Here is a 19,334-nt window from a genome sequence, read left to right as displayed (position 1 = left end):
TAGTCACTGTCACTAAATCTATCATAGTCACCTGACTCCTTGCCATCTTCACCTTGTTCCTCAATCTCTTGATTTCTCCATCCATTTGACCAGTGACCGTACCTAGGGATGGCAACGGGTGTGAATGCTCGCGGGGGTCTATTGGGGCAGGGTTTGAGTCGGGGGAGTATACTCGTTTGGAAAAAAAAAAGATATATATATATATAATGATATTATCAATTATATTACTAATTATACATGTCTATTAATAAAAATTATTAATTATTTACACTAAATTTATTAATATATTTATATTAAATTTCTAACTACGCTTAATACAATAACACTTTTTTCTAAAAAAACACAATAATAATTTAGTGATTGTATTTGTATCAAAAGTAAAAACTTGATTATTTTAGTTATATTTGTTTTATCATATTAAATTGTATTCAAATAACTTTTGTTTAATTATTTTTATGAATTTCAATTGTGAAGTTACAATGAATAATAATTTGGTAATATGTTAATATTTTAGTACTTGATTATTTGCTCAAATTTAATTATAATGAAATTATATAATAAATTTTTTTTAATCCCACGGGGGAAACGAGGCGGGGCAGGGCAAACGGGGGGCGGGTGACTGGGCGGGGGCAGGAGGAATTAATAGGCAATGGGATGGGGGTGAGGGAGGGATCCCCCGCCCCATTGCCCCCCCTAATTGTACCAACAATTGTTCAGTCAAGAGGTCGATGACGGAATTTGATACCATTTAAAAGGATCTTGAGTTAGTGTCTTCTTTGAAAGAGAAGTTTTTTGCCAAGTTTATCTGTTACAAGTTTTTTAAAAACTTTAACTACCGTAATCTCAAAAAAATTTTAAAATTTTTAAACTATAAATTTCAAAATATTAAAAAAAACACACTCTAAAATTTTTTTTTAAAACTTCTACAATAAGATACAGTAAAGTTTTAGACAAACACCCAAAAAATTCACTTGCCAAATGGGGTTCTAGTCTTGTGAACGGAGAAAACAACCTTTGAAGAGTTCAAAAGTGCTTGATTCTGGATTAATCATCATGACATTCAAAGGTTTCCACCCAAAAAAAATATAAAAGGGAAAAAGTGAGCATCAGACCAAACATCTTGGAACCACGTCAAAGGGACCACAAGGTTGCCCAAAAGTTGCAGGAAAGTTTCCTTCGACAAGAGAGAATGACGTCCTCTATAAATATTAAATACAGGCGGGCGCCGTTTACCCGTTAATAACTATTGAAGTTTCGTCGCCCGTCGCTTGACCATTTTGTCGTGGCGGCGGCGGTAACGAGCTTCTTTGCTTGCTGAATTCAGTGTTGCCAAGTCCTTTTTAGCGCTCAAGTCCTTCTAGGTTTTTTTTTTTTTTTTGGCTGATGGAAGGCTTCAATTTGTACGTTTTTCATTTAGCTATGCTTTTTCAGCTTACATTCTTCATTCGCCCGTGAGATCTCCAACCTACCAAAATTACTATCTCCTACCGTTTTGTTGAGATCATTAATAGAGCCTTTAAATTGAATAGCACCTTCCACACTTAACAAGAAGGAAAAACACGAGAAAACAGCACTATGACAAAACAAGAGCGTCAAACACAATTCTTTATATTAATCCAAACAACTAAAACCAAATTTGTATCATATAATCGCCTCAATTTGTACATATTAAAGGAATGTTAAATTTGTTTACACAAGTAGATTCTAAAATATGAAACACAACAATTTTAAAGTTTTTACTATCTTTTCCATACATATTGCATGCATTTAGACCCCCAATATAATTCGACATACGACCGTGTAATTTTCACAACACAAAATTTTTCTATCACAGTGTCCAAATGTCCATGACTTGCGTATGAGAGATGTTTTTGTCACATTTGAATCTCACATCCACTTATTGATGTTAATTTGAGGAAATACATTTTTAACAACAACAAAGTTTCGAATTTAATCAACATGGTGAGATTTTTGTTTTAATCAACATGTTCTAAGGGTGCGTTTGATAAAACTGAAATTTGAAATTTGAATCCATTAAGTTATTCAATCGTTACTGTCGCGCCCCATTTTTAAAAATGAAAAATAACGAGTGTTATAAAAATGAATCTTGATTGATTTTTGAATGAAAATGAGAGTTTGATTTATAGAAAATAAATAAAGAAAATGGGCCTATATGGGACTTGAAAGTACAACGATTTTGGCCCAAAATATAGTTGAAAAAGGGTTTTTAATAAAAAATAGAAGTCAACACTTGGTATTGAGTTAAAGTGTACCAAATCATCTAAAATGAATTTTGAATAAAAAAAAAGTAGAAAACCCCTTTTTAAACGACTCCAAGTTTTTGAAAATCAGAGAAAAGTGTTTGGGAGTCACATTTGAAGAAAAGGAAGGCAAGGGTAAAATCTAAGGCACCTTTTCAATCTAGTCAAGGCTAGTTGCGTGATTTAGTCAAAAATTTTCTTATTTTTAACCTAAAAAGTTATCACATTTGGACGTACTATATGAATGCAAACCCTAGACCTAATGTATCGGGGTCAACATGTCTTTTCGAATTTTAATTAGTGCAAATTGTATTAATTACGATGCCCAAAAGTAATTATTTGAAGAGGTCACGAATGTACAAAAATATAAGACTCTAAGAAAAGAAAAGAAAAGAAAATAATAATATACAAATATACATGATCTAAAGGAATGCATCATAACGGGAGCGGGGAGCTAAGATTCGTGACTTCAATTTTCCCTTTTATAGAGGGAACACGAGCATGCTAAGGCTAGAAAGCCAAACTCGTCCATATCCCATATTCGATAGGTATTTTTCCTATCTAATCATGCAAATGTACTAACCTAGTTCTAATTCTTAAATGGAATGCAAGGCTAACGTCATGTCTCACATGTAGGGATAAAGGATATACATATATGGAAAATATGGGATAAGAGATATACATATAGGGGAATAAGGGATAAGAGATGTACATATAAGGGAAATGTCATGCAAAATGATAAAAACCCTAAAAGATAGAAAATATGCATGCAAATGTAGTGATTGTCATACAAACATGATCTAGCGCGTGAACGGTCCCTAAGGGTCTAGCGTTGGATTAACCCATATCTATAAGTTCTCACTAGCATTGGACTAGCGAGAAATTTGAAACAAAAAGTCACAACTAGTGTTGGACTAGTGTGGAATCGGAAAAAAGGTGCCACAACTAGCGTTGGACTAGTGTGGTGACATCATGCATTTATTACAATCAAATAAATCATATAAAACATAAAATAAACAACCCATATTCGACAAATTAAAACAAACAAAGATCCAATTGAAAGAATTAAAGAAATTTAAGTGGTCAAATTATTATTATTACAAATATTAGGGGTCTAAATTAAAATAAAAATGAAATTGAGGGCTTAAGATGAGGCCTACCAAAACCAAATGTTAAACTTCACAAAATGAATGAAAACCCATTTGTTTCAATTAAACAACAAAATACCCAAAATCTCACTAAAAAGTTCAAATCATAAATCTCTCAAAAGCTATTAAAACCTCAAAATTCATCCTAAAATTTACAAGTTGTTTACTCAAAAAATCATATTAAATCATATCAAAGGAGATTAACATTTTAAAGGGACAAAATTGATTAGATTTTTCAATTTTCTGGGCTATAGTAGTCTTAAGCAAGAATCTGGGGGTCAAAAAGATTTGAGTATAGGATAGGGGTAGCTGTTGCGGTTCAAGTTGACCAGCAGGTAAGGGATCATGTTGTACACCACCAGATCGGCTGATGGTGTTGTTTGCAGACCCATCAGACGATTCAGGAGGTGTACTCATGTTTACACTATTTCTCAAAACTTGGCTACGCGATCGTGTAATGATGGGGTTTCTTTGTGTAGCTATGTTTGCAATTATTTGAAAATCTAGGAAAAGTCCTATTTAAATTCTCTTCTTGATTAACTGCTGACAAAATTAAAAGAAAAAGACACAAGTTAGTAAAAATCAAAGTAATTCGGATGCATGTCCTATTGAGGAGCCCTTTTATGCCAAGGGTTGGCCTAGAATGAGAATGCAATCCTCTAGGATAAGCACTATACAATACCTGACGAACCCGATCAACTTATTGATTTAAATGAAAAGCAATTTGAAAAATTTGGCCAATTGAAGTGACAAGAGACATTTATCCTAACAAAATAAGGACAAAGTTCGAATGGATTGATTACTTTGATTGACACATAAAGTGATGTGTGAAAGAGCCTACTATCGAAAGGATTGCAATGTCTCGACTAGTTGGATAAATAAAACGAAAATAACAAAGCTAACAAATAAATCTAAAAACGAATTAAATAAGAAATAAAGCTAAAAAAAATTAAATAAATGAAATTGGTGTTTATAGTTACATCCTAAATTGGATACATTTTGACTGCATACCACATTAAGTGGTAAGTGAATAAATTATCACTTATTTTTAAGAGCAAGTTTTGCCTACGAAATTCAGTGCTATTAATTAATTCAGATGTTCAATTTTTTGGTATCAAATGCGTCTAAACATATTTAGATTTGAATACATTAAGTGCTGAATTGAGTTATCAAACAAAGGTGAAGCCTTAAATTGCTCAAATTTGTCAATTGCAGAAAGCCAATAAAAGTTCATGAAGAATTATTATTATTATTATTAAGCACCGAGTTAGACAAATTCAGCATTTTTTTCTTTAAATTTGTGCTGCTAACGTAACATTTTTAAATTGAATTTTAGCAAATGCTTAATATAACTATTTGGCCACCCAATGAGGACTCACACTTTAAATTTGCAAGACTGACCACGAAGTCAACTTAATTAGGATTTCTTACTTTGGTTCACTTAGCAAAGCATAAAGCTAAGTCCAACTTTTAAATACCCTCGCTAGTTGGATTCAACTACTAACAATTTAACATCGTATTGTTTTCTGTTTCAAGTCAGACAATAACTTCGATCTATAAATACCATCTCTCACTACATTACCTTGCACCACAATTCCTCCACAAGAACTAGCTCAAGTCTAAACCCTTCTTGAGATATCCCAAACGCCAAATTAAGGCATCATGGCACCTATCACTTGTGATTATGAGGTCACCTCCTCTGTCCCTCCTGCAAGGTTGTTCAAGGCCTTCATCCTTGATGACAACCTCATTCCCAAGGTCTTTCCACAGGCCATCAAGAGTGTCGAGATCATTGAAGGAGATGGAGGCGTTGGAACCATTAAATTGATTACTTTTGGTGAAGGTTAGTTAGTTCTACACATGCACTTAATCATTTTCAGGTCATTGAATAATTATCATTCTACGTAATAGTAAATCATTTATGCACATCGTTTTTGTAGTACATGCATAAATACTAATGATAAACTTCAAATCTAAATCTTTAGGTTGCCATATTAAGAGTGCTAAGCACAGAGTCGATGGACTTGATAAGAACAACTTCACCTACACCTATACTGTAACTGAAAGCGATGCCTTCAGTGCTGAGCTTGAGAAGATCACCTGCGTTATCAAAATCGAAGCCTCCGCTGATGGAGGGTCTATCTGCAAAACCAGCAGCACATACCACATCAAGGATAGCGTCCAGGTTACAGAAGAACAAGCTGAGGCAGGAAAAGAGAAAATTAAGTCAGCAAAAGAGAGGGCCTTGGCCATGTTCAAGGCTGTCGAGACCTACCTCCAGGCAAATCCTGATGCCTACAACTGATTAATGTGCTGCCAACTCCTCCAGAGTCAATCTGATACTTGTATGTTATGGTTTGATGGTGTTGTTTTGTCTGAATGCTTTTTGGAGTCTTGTATGTTTGGTTCAACTATATATTCGCAGTTAAGGCTCAGAATAAAATGCTGCTTGTATTTTCTTGTGAGACTAAATGAATCTTGTGTGAAACTGTTGTTCCATTGTTGTCCCGAAAAGCAATTTTGGTCTCATTTCATCATCCGATCTTGTAATGAAAAGATCTAAATGAATACTAAAAAAATTATTTACTAAAAACCAGCACCGTGGATTGGAGAATCTATAAAACATCAACGGTGATACAATTAATATAAAAAAATGTTCTTATAAAACGAAATTTGAGTGACTTGTTTACCATCTTTCCATGTCTTGTAAAATTGGTCATCTTGAAAAGCTCGAAGCATATTTACTACTCTTTTTTTACTTTATTCCTTATCTTTTAGTAAATTACAAAGGGAATATTGACCGAAGTTGTATTTTGAAGGGTAAAAGTGAAGAGATTAATTAAGCAACTATTACTATCTGCATACGATTCGTAGAAGTATAGATATACAAAAATAAAAGGGGAGTGACAATTAAGAGAAATTAGTAAAAAGGGCACGTTCGAAGCCTAAATTAATGAATAAGAGAAAGGCTCAATCTCAAAAGAATCTAATAACCATTTGAGAACAGGTACTTTATAATCTCGAAAGATGCCGGATGCATAGGTCAGCGTTCTCAAAGCAAACTTTAGGGCACATTGTGTTAGATTAGCAATTTAGCACCATATAGTTTAAGTTCATCCTCTTCATTAGTGCAAAATACTAGAAAGGTAAGTTCTGAGTACTAAGAGCAAGTCTTCGTAATCGATCTCAAAACTAAAAAGCCGGAATAGGTCTTACCTAATTAAAATATGTTTTTATTTAGGATATATTATTTATAACCTCCTATGTTTTTATGTAATGTCAGATGACCTCTCTAACATTTCAAAATAGCCACATAACCTCTCTATGGTTTTATGTAAAGTAGAAAATGTACGGAATGTACAATTAGTCACCGCGTTCATACCAAATGCTCTCTAAGAGCATGTGTGACAAAATTTTAATCTCCATACAACCTCCTTATGGTTTGTATAAATATCTACTTTATCCCTCTATAATTTTTGCCTTTATCCATATAATTCTCCTACACTTTTACACAAGACAGTTAAGTTATCGATTGATTCAACATTTAAGTAAGGGTGCTATTGGTATTTTAATTAACAACATTGTATATGCTATTTTTTTTTTCCAAATTTTCATTTTAAATAAAACCATAGGGGTGAGGTAGATTTTTTTGAAATGTTAAAGGGGTCATGTGGCAATAGACAAAATCACAGAGGGGTTATATGTAATTTACCCTTTATAAAATAATCCGGTTGATGTGACTTGTTTACTTTCAGAGCATCGGAATTCATTATACAAAAAAAAGAAAAAATAATAAAGAAATAGAGTCAACAATGCGAGGTTCATGTAAAACTGAAATGTGGGAAACTTCATGCTTATATGGGGAGTATTTTTGGTGCAATCATGACAACTAAAACCAAATTTGTATCATATAATCACCTCAATTTGTAAATATTAAAGGATTGTTAGATTTGTTTACACAAGTAGAATCCAAAATGTGCAACATAACAATTTAAAAGTTTCTACTATCTTTTCCATATATATTGCATGCCCCTGATATAATTCAACACTTACAAGTGGCAGAAAAAAGACAAGTTCTACATTCAAACTCCCATATATGTACATATATACATATATCTACTATCTTTTCCATATATATTGCATGCATTTAGAACCCCTAATATAATTCAACACTTACAAGTGGCAGAAAAAAAGACTAGTTCTACTTTCAAACTCCCATATATGTACGTATATACATACACACATATGATTATGTATGTGTGTCTACAAACTCTTTTTACCTTTTTAGCTAGTATTCAATGTTTTTATAGTTTAATATTTCATAAATTTAAAATACTACTTTAGGCAATAAGTTGCTTTTAGTATTTCAAATTGAGCATCTTCATTTGGGTTATTGAAATATTGTGAAATAATACCATTTCACATTCATAAAATTTTCAAAGTTTCATCAATCCAAAGTAAATAGCGTTACGCCTAATTGGAAAACATAATACAAATTTAAAGATATCTGCTTCTCAATTTTCTTCTTACATTTTCCTTACATTTTGAACTGCTAGTATCATTTTATCATCCTTAAAATAGGGACGGAAGGAATCAGCCGACATCAAACCTCTGGAAGAATGAACTGGTATGCAGGAGCCGCCGTTGTCCTTCTTGTTGATTGATTCAAGGTTTGCAAACAAAATCTGGCCGTTAGGAGGTTGCCAATAGATACCATACCGAAACAACTTCCTGATTCTACAGGCCAATAGATAGTATGCCTATTCCAGTTTGGGATCATACCGGAATAATTTTCTGATACCACAGTAGAATAACTTGTTAATCATCAAGAGTTCATGTCATCGTTAGTTGCAAGAAAAGAGAGAGCCAAGCATCCATTAAATTGTGCTAACCGATGGAACCTGAATGAAAAGCTGGATATCCTATTGGAGCCACAACCAAGGCATTCAAACATCTTTTTTTTGAGATCAAAACGATAGAGCGTACATCCACGATCAAGTCCTGGGAGAAAACTGTCAACCAAGAAACTCTGCGTCTCAAACATTAAAGGTGAAAGTAGTTCAGGATCCGCATCTACATCAATCAGCTTTCTCCAGGAAGAATCACAGCCTAGAGTAAGAATGTCGCAGACCTTGTAATAATAGGCAGATTGCCCCCATAGGGATAGGGATGGTGAATTTCTTACCACATGATGAAGCTCTTGAAGTGGGTTTTTGATTAACAGGGTTAGGATGCTGCAATACTACAACGACGCAAAGTTCGCAATGTTCCTTGATTTTATTCGTTTGCTCCATGACCGACATGTATTACATAAAAATACTATCGTACCCAGGTACTTGCAAGGATCAAATTTGGCTAACAGGAAGCTGCGATCAAGCTGAACCATCAGCCTTCTTTCTGAGCATTTTCCGATCATATTTCCAGTCATTAGAACGGCTTCTTGTTTTCTGCATTTTCCTGGGGTGCAGTAGAGAAATTTTCATTCAGAAACCATTGAGGAAAAACAACTCCAAATCCATCGAATTTAGGCCCCATTTCGCGAAGTCATCAGCCCTTTGAAGAAATTTTGCAGCAAAAAACTGAGCTTCCACTGTGATTTTCACGGGTTTGGGTTCGTTTATTTTACGGTGTAATGCATTTTTTTGCCAAAGGTAATCTTTTTCATCTTATTCTATTCAAAAAAAAAAGTTAAAATCCTGCTGCGGTGTTCGTTGTTAGTTTTCTGCTTCCTTCTATCGTTTTCCCCTTCATTTTGCATGTTGTTAGCCTGGATTTTATCCCATAATATCGTGTTCATATGTTTAGATTTGGTGTTAATGAAGCATGGTGTGCTTTGAAATCATCCGGTGCGATGTTTTGATGAATCATGCTTCCTGGTTGCTAAACTACCAAAGCATCAGAATGATTCGAACCAGATGCATGGAGATTTTGGAAAATTTCATTTTTGACCCCTAACCTTGTAAATAATCTCACTGTGGCCCAAAATCTATAAAATGTGACTCAATTTTACCCCTTTTAAGTTTTAATCGCCTTTTGTATGTTTTAAGTATGTTTTTAAGCATTTGATTTCTAGATTTTGGGGCATGAATAAAGCTTAATGATTTTTTCAGTTAGGTTAATACCGTGTTGGGTTAAATTCTTGGGTTAAGGATCAGTTTAGTTGGGTTTTGTTGTTTTTTCTTTGGGTTTTGGCATTGGGTTAGAAAGTTAAAGCCCAACCCTTTTGATTGTTTTTCTTTGCTTGGTAAAAGGCAGGCCAGCCTACCTTGAGGCTTTTCTTTGCTTGTTCTTGAGGCTTTTCGTCCGGCCCAAAGAAATGTTGAAAATGGCCCAAGTGGCCTTTTAAGAAAATTGCAATCTGGTCCCTGTAATTTTGAGTAATTTCATTGTGACCCTAACAACTTTAGATTTCTTTTAATTAGTTCCCTAATTTAATTGTAATTTGGTTCCTAAACTTTATTTTTATTTGATTTTGACCTTTAATTTTTGTAATAATTGTAATTTGATTCTAAAACTTTCTCCATTTTTGCAATTGGATCTCTCGCAGTTTTGATTTCTTAAATATAAGTTGTTTATCTTCTTTAATTGTTAATTATACTTCATTTAAATGCTTTAATTAGTAGATTTCATAGTTATTTGTACTTCTTTATAATTTATTTGTTAATTAAATTGGTGTCTTGACCATTTTGTTGATTTTGGAGTATAAATAGGACAAATTCTACCCTATTTAACCTCTACTTCAAGGGAGGTACCTTCTAGTATTATTTTAAATTCTCTTATGTGCTTCTATGTGCCTTTTATATGTGATTGTATGTTTCGTGTGTTTTTTCCCTTGTATTTTTCGTTTTATTCTTTTTAAATTTTTATTTATTATATTTAATTTTTGATGATTATTTGAGAGACATTTAAATGCCAAATTGTAATAGATAGATGTTCAAGACATGTATTTAGTTAGGCTATGTAATATATAGGTTTCAATTTTGTCAAAAATATAATTAGTTAGATAAATGTAACAGTTATGTTATTATTTTTTAAATTTCTCCCTTTAGATTGTAATTAGGCCCCAAATGTATTAGTTAGATCCTTATATGCATTTCTTTACTTGTGTGCTTGCATGTTTGTGTACTTAAGTGTTTACTCACTTTATTTAGGACCTTTGCATCTAAATATCATGCCTACGTGTTATGTGCTCTATGTGCTTTACATGTTTATTTGCTTTAATTATGTTTTATATGATTTATTTGTTTATATAAATGTATAACGTTACCACACTAGTCCAACGCTAATTGTAACCTTTTTCCTCATTTTCTCACTAATCCAACGCTAGTGAAGACTTGTAAAAATGGGTTAGTCCAATTCTAGACCCGTTAAACCTTTTTCGTGCTAGATTCACATTTTTTGTGTGACATCATCACATTTCATACATGTTTTTCATTTTTAGGATATTTTCTCATCTTGCATGATATTTCTTTTATATATTATCTCTCTTATTCCTATGTGCCCGAAGCATAACATTTGGATTTGCATTCTATTTAGGAAATTAAAAATAAGTTAGTTCATTTGCTTGACTAGGTTAGGAGGGTGACCCTTCAAAATATGGGAAATGAACATGTATGACTTTTTAGCCTTAACACGCTCTCATCCCCTCTATAAAAGGGAAAATTGAAACACGAATTTTAGTCTCTCGTACCCGTATGTTGCATTCCTCTTCTCTAGATCATGAATATATATATATATATATTATAATTTCTTTTTGAGTCCCATCTTTTGCATTTTTCGTGACTTCTTCTAAGAATCATTTTTTAGTCTCACAATTAATGTGATTGGCACCAATTAAGTTTTGAAGAGACATCTTATCCTTTTCAATACTCCCTAGGTCTAGATTTGCATCCATGAAGAAACATCCTAATGTGATAAGTTTATAGGTTGGATTAAGAAAATTTTTAACTAAATCTTGCAACCAATCTTGGTTAGGTTGAAAGGGTACCTTAGTTTTGAACTTATCAAATCTTTGTTTTTCCTTCCTTCAACCGTGACTCCCGAACTCTTTTCTTTTGTTTTCAAAGATTTGGAATCATCTAAAAGGGGTTTTATTTATTATTTATTTATTTTAAAAATATATTTTGGGTGACTTGATACACCTAAACTCGATTCAAGTGGCGACTCCTATTTTTTAAAAACCTTTTTTAGATTACTATTGTGGGCCTAAACAGTCGCATATTTTAAGTTCTATATTAGGCCCTTTTTCTTTATTTATTCTCTAAAATAAAAAACTAATTTCAAATAAAAATTAATTGAAAATTTGATTCTTTCAACCATAAATTTTATTTCAAAAAATGGGGCGCGACATTTGATAGACGATTTAGCTGAAATTCACATATTAATTAGGAATAATTGGTCATTATAATTAATAAATTTAGTTATACACTCATATCCTGTAAATGTTCTCTTAGATAATCTAAAAACTAATCTCCATATCTATTGAAAACCAATTAAATGCGTTCAAGCCGAGCAAGCAAAGTTCTGAGGAGAAAAAAAAAATCTCTATAAACTCAAGCTTGATCTTTTATGTACGTTGATATCTAAAATACAGCAATGAATCTTCTATCCCACTTTTTATTATATGATTATTTCTCTTTCATAAACATCATAATTTAGTTTTTTTTTTATTTTCTTAATAGTCAATAACTATTGAGTGAGTAAAAAACAACACATAATTTCCTGGCTTTCTTTGTTGCTTAGAGGTGATATCATCCTTTTGTTTATAAGTAGGAATAACAACACATAACTTCCTTATGCAACGGGCTTGAAATATTAACAACCATGAATTGCATGAACAAACCTTCAGTTCTTCTCACAGAAAAAAGGCCTAACCCTGCAGTAGTATGAGGTCAGTTGATTCTCCTGTTAATTTGAATTCCATATGTAATTCTTGAATACATAGACATTTGCGATTGCAAGACAGATGATATGCTACATTTTTTTTTTTTTTTGGCCTTTTTAAGTTCTATTCTCTTTATTTTTTTTCCTCACTTTTATCCATTCATTTGTACTTTTAAAAGATCAAGAGTTTTTTTTTCCCTTTTTCCTGCCATTCTAAAGAATATTAGTAACAAAAATCAACCAATTTGCATCTCCCATTTTCTTGATTTACTTCGAAGTATGATCTATCTAAATCCTTACCTCTATATACCTCTTTTTAGTTGGTTAAAATACCTAATTTGACTATTTTGCCGATACAAGTAAAATAGGCAAAATTGAAAAAAAAAATGCGTAGCAAGCGGTGGTGGCAAAGGGTGATAGGTGATGGTGCGCGCTGATTAGTGTGTTGAAGCCCTAAGACCAAAAGCCCCGCAACGCCAAATAAGAATTCAAAAAGAGGCGGTTTAGTCACATTTACCTAGCATGAAAATATCTTAAACGCAAATTTCTTTACAATTTGCATTAAAAAAAAAAACAGTTTTTGCGCTTAGTATATTGTTTGGTTTCCTTGTTTTTCCTTAAGAATTGATTTATATCAACCTGATTTCATTCACCAATCTGATTTTATTTCATAAGAAAACTTAATGCAATAAAATTCTCCTCTTTTTTTATTTTTTTAATCAGAGGGTTCGAATACGAGATCTTACATTTAGACTCTCCCTAAATAAACCAACCCATCCTTTCCATATTATCACGCAAGTAATATCAAATCATCAAATCCAACCGTCTCATTATTGATATTATGCAAGTACAAGCAAAATCATCAAATCCAATCTTCTCTTTTAATAGGTATTGATTATTTATATTTTTTTTTGAAAGTTTTTGGTTGAAACCATTTTTCTATTATTCAAGATTATGTAGGTCTTAGTTCCCCCGGTTGGATTGTTTCCCTCTCTAACTTAATCGTCTAACAATAATCATCTATATAGTAGATGGGGCTTATTTCCGGTCTAATTTTTTTTTTTTTTTGTCACTTGTCATTATCTACATCTACACCTATTCCTAATTTTAATCTAACCTATACTAGGGGGTGACCCAACAGGATCACGGAGAATCTATGAGAACTAAATCACCATCGAACCATATGAGTGCACAGCATCCACGTGGATCTTAAGCAAACTCAAGAGTTGAATCCTTGACCCCATCCACATTACTATTTCCGGTCTATTAGTTATGTTAAAGACTAAGCAGAGCCCAAAAGTCAAAACTATAGCCTTCAAAAGAGGACTCGAAAGTACTGGGAACTGCATTTGTCGACGTGTATGAACAAATCCCTCGTCAGCATCAACCAAACCCGCCCTAAAAGGCTAAAACCCTCCACCGCCTCCTTTTTTTCCAGAGTCAGAAAAAATGGCCACCCTCCCACTCCTGCGCCCCTCCGTCCTCCGCCACAATATCAATCCCCTCCACCGCAAACTCCATCCACCCCCTCCCCACAGCACCCATCTCAAATTCCCGCAGCCATCAAAACCTGTCACTTCCCCTATGTCCGTCTCCGCATCCTCCAAAACTCCAACCCCCGCCGCAGACCGTCTAATGTCAGCCGCATCCTACTGCTACCCCCTCTTCAATGGGTTCCAATACGGCCGCTTCCTCTTATCCGAGTACCCCATTTTAGCGACTCCCTTTAAACCCATCATCCCTGTCGTGTCTGCCTACCACTCCATCCCCTACGCCTCCTTCATCTCCTTCTTCGCCTTCTACCTGGGCATCGTCCGAAACCCGAACGTCAGCCGGTACGTCCGTTTTAACGCTCTTCAGGCTCTGGTACTCGACGTGGTCCTGGTGGTGCCGATGATGGTGCAGCAGATTTTGTCTCCGGGGCTGAATCTCACCATCTTGGGATACAATTGCCTCTTTGTGTTCTTGGTGGCTTGCTTTGCTTATGCACTTGGGTGTAGCGTGCTTGGGAAGACTCCTTACTTGCCTTTTATTGCTGAGGCTGCCAGCAGACAATTGGATTACTCCTAAGTTTCTCACATATTTCTGATTGCTGTGTAAAAATTTTTGGTTGATTAGGAAACAAAAAATAGTGATGTTTATGCTTGTAACTTGTTGCAAATGTGTTTTTTTTTTTTGTGTTCCCTTTCTTTTTTGTCATTGACTTTGAGAAAGCATACGCAAAAGTGGTTGACAACATATATTGCGAACTTGCAATCTGTTTACACGAAAAACTATATCATGTTTATCACTTTATGCATAATTTGCTTGCCCCGTTTGGCAAGTGAATTTTTTTGGTGTTTATCTAAAACTTTACTGTAATTTATTGTAGAAATTTTTAAAAAAAATTTTGAAGTGTGTTTTTTTTTGAATATTTTGAAATGTATAGTTTAAAAATTTTAAAAAGTTTTTTGAACTTACTATAATTAAAGTTTTTAAAAAATTTGTAGCAGACAAACTTGGCAAAAAATTTGTCGCAAAAACAAAGTCATATGACAGGGAAGGTTGCAAGATCTTCAATATTTAGTGATAAATTCATCTATGCATACTTTATAATGTAAGACGGGGGATTGGACATTTTTTCTTGCATGTGTAATTTTTACGTGTGAAACTCATAATACAAATCTTAATTGACGTGAGTAAGCATAATCAACTAATATAATAAAAAGTGAAGAGAAAAAATTTACATAATCACTACTCTCTTTTTTTTTGTTTTGACGAAACGGCAGAATTATGTTGCTTGAGCCAAAAATATTTACAAACGAGCAAAGACTTGATACATAATCACTACTCACTAGTTTAGCTTTTGTGCTTAGAATAGGAGAATATTTTGGTGTTGCAACCAGATGACTAGACAAGGATTAACTTCATTTGTTTCTTGGTGAAAATATATTGTAAGAAAATATATTTTTGGTGAAATTTTTGTAAAAAAGTGTACTATGATAATTTGATATATTTGAGATAAAAAGATGATTGAGAAATGTGTTTAAAAGAAAAGCAAAATTTTTCTAAGTCAAGAAGAGTATTAGGGAGCCCCTCGGGGTCAGCTCGGCTAGTGAGCCTCGGGGGTAATCTTCGGGGTGGCACAGGTTCGAGTCTGGCCTCACATACCGCCTGGGTGCTCTTGGGGGGCGGGGTACTTCAGACGCAGGGGATTAGTCGGGCCGCCTTCGGGTCTTGACCCGGACACCCCTGTGTTGACAAAAAAAAAAGAAAAAAAAAAAGAAGAGTATTAGGAAATTCTACACATATGTTGGACTACATTTTAAGGTAACAGGTGTAATTCTCCTCCAATCCAAAACCCACTAAAAACCCCACCATTTATTTGTCTTCTGCTCCCAAATCAACAAATGGCCGGTCTCCCAATTCTCCGCCTCTCCGTCCTTCCCCATCCGCTCAAACCCCGCCACCCAAAGCTCCACCCACTCCTCCCCCACCGTCCACCACCCCTCAAAACCCCTTCACCACCCATTTCCTCCTCCTACAGCCCCACCCCCGCCACTGACCGCCTAATCTCTGCCGCATCCTTCTTCTTCCCACTCTTCAACGGCCTCCAATACGGCCGCTTCCTCTTCTCTCAATACCCCATCTTAGCTGCCCCCTTCAAGCCCATCATCCCTCTCCTGTCTCTCTACCACTCGGTCCCTTATGCCTCTTTTGTCTCCTTTTTTGCCCTCTACATCGGCATAGTCCGGAACCCTAGTCTTAGCCGCTACATTAGATTCAATGCTCTCCAAGCCCTTGTTCTTGATGTTCTTCTGGTGGTGCCCATGTTGATTCAGAGGATTTTGTCTCCGGGCCAAACTGGCCTCGGGCTCAAGCTCACCATTTGGGGGTATAATGCTCTGTTTGTGTTTTTGGTAGCTTGCTTTGCTTATGGGCTGGGCTGTAGTGTGCTCGGGAAGACTCCCCACTTGCCTTTTGTTGCTGCAGCGGCTGGCAGACAAATCGATTAAAATCCTCATCATCGCTTAATTGGAATTCCCAGATTCCATGAGGAATGTTTGGTCTCTCCTAACTGATGTTCTAGAGTTTAAATCCTTCTTTTGGTGTAGAAGTCATGTTTGAGGAGTTGACCATGTAAAATGTTGCAAAGAAATGTTCATTGCAGCCTGTTTTTTTGTTGAAAAATGTTATAGTTGCAAGACTAGTGCATTTAGGTCAATTGAGGAATCTAGCTGGAATTTTCTTGTTTGATATTGTATTGCTGTCTGATGCTTATGCCTTCGTTGGTTTTTTATCATGCAAAACACTTTTAAAAGATAGCGTCCAGCTTGAAGTGTCAGCAAAGCTCAATCTAATCTACTCAAACGTTAAGATGGTTAAATTGACTGTCTACTAGTTAATTCTGGCACCTGTGGTTGTTGAGGCAGTATGCTAAATTTTTATCCAAAGGTAATTGTTAGCTACACTGGTTTAGATTAGGCAACGTGTTGTAGAATGGTAAAAGTAAGTTTGGATGTATTGTTTTAGCATCTCATCTTAATAGATGAGCTAAAGAAATTAAGCAGTTGGATAATATATGTTGTACCTATGACAACTTCTGATCCCAATGAAATCTTTTCTTTTACCCTGGTCAGGCATTTTTTCTTGTTATTGAGCTCAGAGAGAATGAGAAACTCTGTGGTTGTGTGTTACTTTCTTTAGGATCTGGCCGCATGATTCCTGAACATTTGAATATGAGGCCCTATGGATTGGAGTCTAGAAAAGGATAGTCCGTGTAACCAACTACTGGGTCAGATGTGTAAAAAGTGCTCCTGTCATATTTGTTAAGAGGTGAATTGAGCTCAAATCTCCTTGGTAAGTCTGGGTTGGCCAAGAATAGTCGTCCATATGCAGCAAGATCTGCTCCACCTTGGCTTATAACTTTATTTCCGTCGTCTCTATCATATCCGCCAGCAACAATGAATGTTCCTTTGAAGGCTTTTCTCATAGGCAAAAGACTGTTTCTAGTTGTCAACTTATCAAATTGTGTGATCATCCTGGGTTCAATCACATGACAGTAAAGTATGTTGTACTTGTTCAATGCCTCAGCCATGTAGAGTCCAAGTGCTTCAGGGTTTGAGTCTCCTGAGTCATTGTAATTAGCAAATGGTGAGAGCCTAATTCCAACTCTTTGAGCTCCTATCTCATCAGCAACTGCTTCCACCACTTGTAGAGGCAAGCGACATCGATTCTCAAGGCTCCCACCATACTCATCGGTTCTATCATTTACCTGATCCTTCATGAACTGATCCACTAGGTATCCGTTGGCTCCGTGAATCTCAACCCCATCAAAACCTGCAGTATATTAGGACAGAGGGGGCTTTGTTACTGAGAGATTTCAACTACGGATACACATTTTGTTCGTTTCCAAAGGGACTGATCTGATTAAGTCATGGTTGAGACGGATGATGACCTGCTTCAATAGCATTCTTAGCTGCAATTCTGAAGTCATTGATTACTTGAGAGATCTCTTCAACTGCTAATCGCCTTGGGCGTGGGAAAGATGCTCCTCCAGAGCCATCAATATGGAAATCAAACTTAATTGGCTGGTCAGTACAGGAGATTGGGGGACTTCCATTAGGCTGGCAACCTGTATATTGCTATATTGAGTGCTTTTCAAGTAATAGGCACAAGAATGAGGGAGGGAACCAAGAGGAATTCTCAAGACTTAACTGTAATTTGAAGCTCTTCCAGCATGCCACAGCTGGCAGAAAAATATTCCTCCTTTCTCATGAACTGCATTCACAATGGGTTTCCATGCTTCTACTTGTTCCTTTGTCCATATTCCAGGAATATTTGGATAGCTGAACATATATATACACACACGTAAGGAGAAGATGTTAAAGGGAAAAGGAGGTAAAATTTGATTTACATGATGATGACCAAGAAGAATCTGATGATAGAGTTGAAGAAACAGCTTGAACTTCCGAGACCTTGAGAAAGCCTTTATATAAATAAACAACTGCCGTTGGTGATCTGATTTTGTACATAAAATTGATTTCTTAAAGAACATAACCAGGCTGGCTATTTTTGTGGCAAACAATTTAAAAAGTAATCGAAATTAACAAGCCAAACTGTAACTTACATACCCTGGAGCAGTCTCTGAGATTCCGGAGGCTTCTCCAATCAAAAAACCACCTGGTGTAGTTCTTTGAGAGTAGTAAAGAATGGCATGGGGTTGTGCAACGAAATTGTAAGATCTCAGTCTTGATTGAGGAGCCAAAACAACCCTTATGACCAAGAAACATCCGGATGAGAGATTTAACTACGAAATCTATATGAATGGTACAAGCCACATTGAAATTTTGACTGGTAAATGAAGCCTGATATTAGACTCGGCTCATGAGTATCTCTACTTGGCTGCAGAATTCATTCAAGAACAATCAACTTTATTACTAACAGCAGCTTGCATTTTAATCATTTCTATCCACTGGAATTCCAAGTTGGGAAAATACATGAGAGCCAGTTTTACACATTCTTTCGCCCTTCTTCGAACCATATACGAGAGAAACTAGGAAGAAAAATGAAAACAACATACCTGTGGGAAAGATCAAATGTGCCCATCTTGTAAGGCGTTAAGAGAGGAATGGTCTCAGCTTCACTTGTACGATGATTTTCCTTGCTTTGCTCTTCCATGTTCTCTCCTTGCATTTCCTCTGTTCCGTCAAACCTATGGCTTTGTGGAAATCCTAGCACCAAGCAGATTTCTGGTAATGGCATTTTTATACCAAGTAACATCTCTTTCTACTAAGTGCGAATGTTTCGACTTCCTTAGATTTTCTCTGCCAATCAACATCGAGCAGGGCGTGGCTCTGGTAGCAACGTAACGTAACAAAACTGGTTATGTGGTATGTATGTGGGAATTGGGAATGGTCCAACATTAGAAAATTTTGCCAAATGATGCTGGCAGTCAATTAGTGTTTAAATTCCAATCGAAAGTTTCTACGAAAAATAAAGCCTGAAGCATATTGTAAATTCTGGAACAGAAAAGAAATCAGAATACGCCAACCAGCCTGTT

The 19,334-nt window shown here is 35.3% G+C and overlaps 4 protein-coding genes across 4 annotated transcripts; 3 read left to right on the top strand and 1 right to left on the bottom strand.

Annotated features, from left to right (window-relative positions):
- Positions 1-5,071: 5,071 nt before the first annotated feature.
- LOC113782058 (major allergen Pru ar 1-like) lies at positions 5,072-5,714 on the top strand. The gene is made up of 2 exons (XM_027327971.1): positions 5,072-5,252; positions 5,395-5,714. Exons 1-2 carry the CDS (start codon positions 5,072-5,074, stop codon positions 5,712-5,714), a joined length of 501 nt encoding a protein of 166 aa, XP_027183772.1.
- An 8,027-nt stretch (positions 5,715-13,741) lies between these two features.
- On the top strand, positions 13,742-14,381 carry LOC113782057 (protein TIC 20-II, chloroplastic-like). The gene has a single exon (XM_027327970.1). It carries the CDS (start codon positions 13,742-13,744, stop codon positions 14,360-14,362), a length of 621 nt encoding a protein of 206 aa, XP_027183771.1. The 3' UTR covers positions 14,363-14,381.
- Positions 14,382-15,621: 1,240 nt separating this feature from the next.
- On the top strand, positions 15,622-16,592 carry LOC113783536 (protein TIC 20-II, chloroplastic-like). Its single transcript, XM_027329695.1, has one exon. It carries the CDS (start codon positions 15,682-15,684, stop codon positions 16,285-16,287), a length of 606 nt encoding a protein of 201 aa, XP_027185496.1. The 5' UTR covers positions 15,622-15,681; the 3' UTR covers positions 16,288-16,592.
- A 159-nt stretch (positions 16,593-16,751) lies between these two features.
- On the bottom strand, positions 16,752-18,980 carry LOC113783535 (putative 12-oxophytodienoate reductase 11). Its single transcript, XM_027329694.1, has 5 exons — positions 18,855-18,980; positions 18,406-18,546; positions 17,990-18,120; positions 17,730-17,906; positions 16,752-17,611 (listed from the first exon to the last, which is right to left on the bottom strand). The coding sequence occupies exons 1-5, from the start codon at positions 18,965-18,967 to the stop codon at positions 17,019-17,021; spliced, it is 1,155 nt and encodes a 384-aa protein (XP_027185495.1). The 5' UTR covers positions 18,968-18,980; the 3' UTR covers positions 16,752-17,018.
- Positions 18,981-19,334: the final 354 nt, after the last annotated feature.

This window comes from Coffea eugenioides, chromosome 9 (genome assembly GCF_003713205.1).
Source record: "Coffea eugenioides isolate CCC68of chromosome 9, Ceug_1.0, whole genome shotgun sequence".
Lineage (NCBI taxonomy): Eukaryota > Viridiplantae > Streptophyta > Magnoliopsida > Gentianales > Rubiaceae > Coffea > Coffea eugenioides.
Note: the sequence above shows the minus strand (reverse complement) of the source record. Positions and strands in the feature narration are given on the sequence as shown.

Coding starts and splice junctions, on each gene's coding strand:
- LOC113782057 (XM_027327970.1), top strand. CDS start 13,742: ATGGCCACCCTCCCACTCCTGCGCCCCTCCGTCCTCCGCCACAATATC.
- LOC113782058 (XM_027327971.1), top strand. CDS start 5,072: ATGGCACCTATCACTTGTGATTATGAGGTCACCTCCTCTGTCCCTCCT. Junction 5,253..5,394: donor ATTGATTACTTTTGGTGAAG/GTTAGTTAGTTC, acceptor CTAAATCTTTAG/GTTGCCATATTAAGAGTGCT.
- LOC113783536 (XM_027329695.1), top strand. CDS start 15,682: ATGGCCGGTCTCCCAATTCTCCGCCTCTCCGTCCTTCCCCATCCGCTC.
- LOC113783535 (XM_027329694.1), bottom strand. CDS start 18,967: ATGCAAGGAGAGAACATGGAAGAGCAAAGCAAGGAAAATCATCGTACA. Junction 18,121..18,405: donor ATCTCAGAGACTGCTCCAGG/GTATGTAAGTTA, acceptor ATATATGTTCAG/CTATCCAAATATTCCTGGAA. Junction 17,612..17,729: donor TAAGAATGCTATTGAAGCAG/GTCATCATCCGT, acceptor AATATACTGCAG/GTTTTGATGGGGTTGAGATT.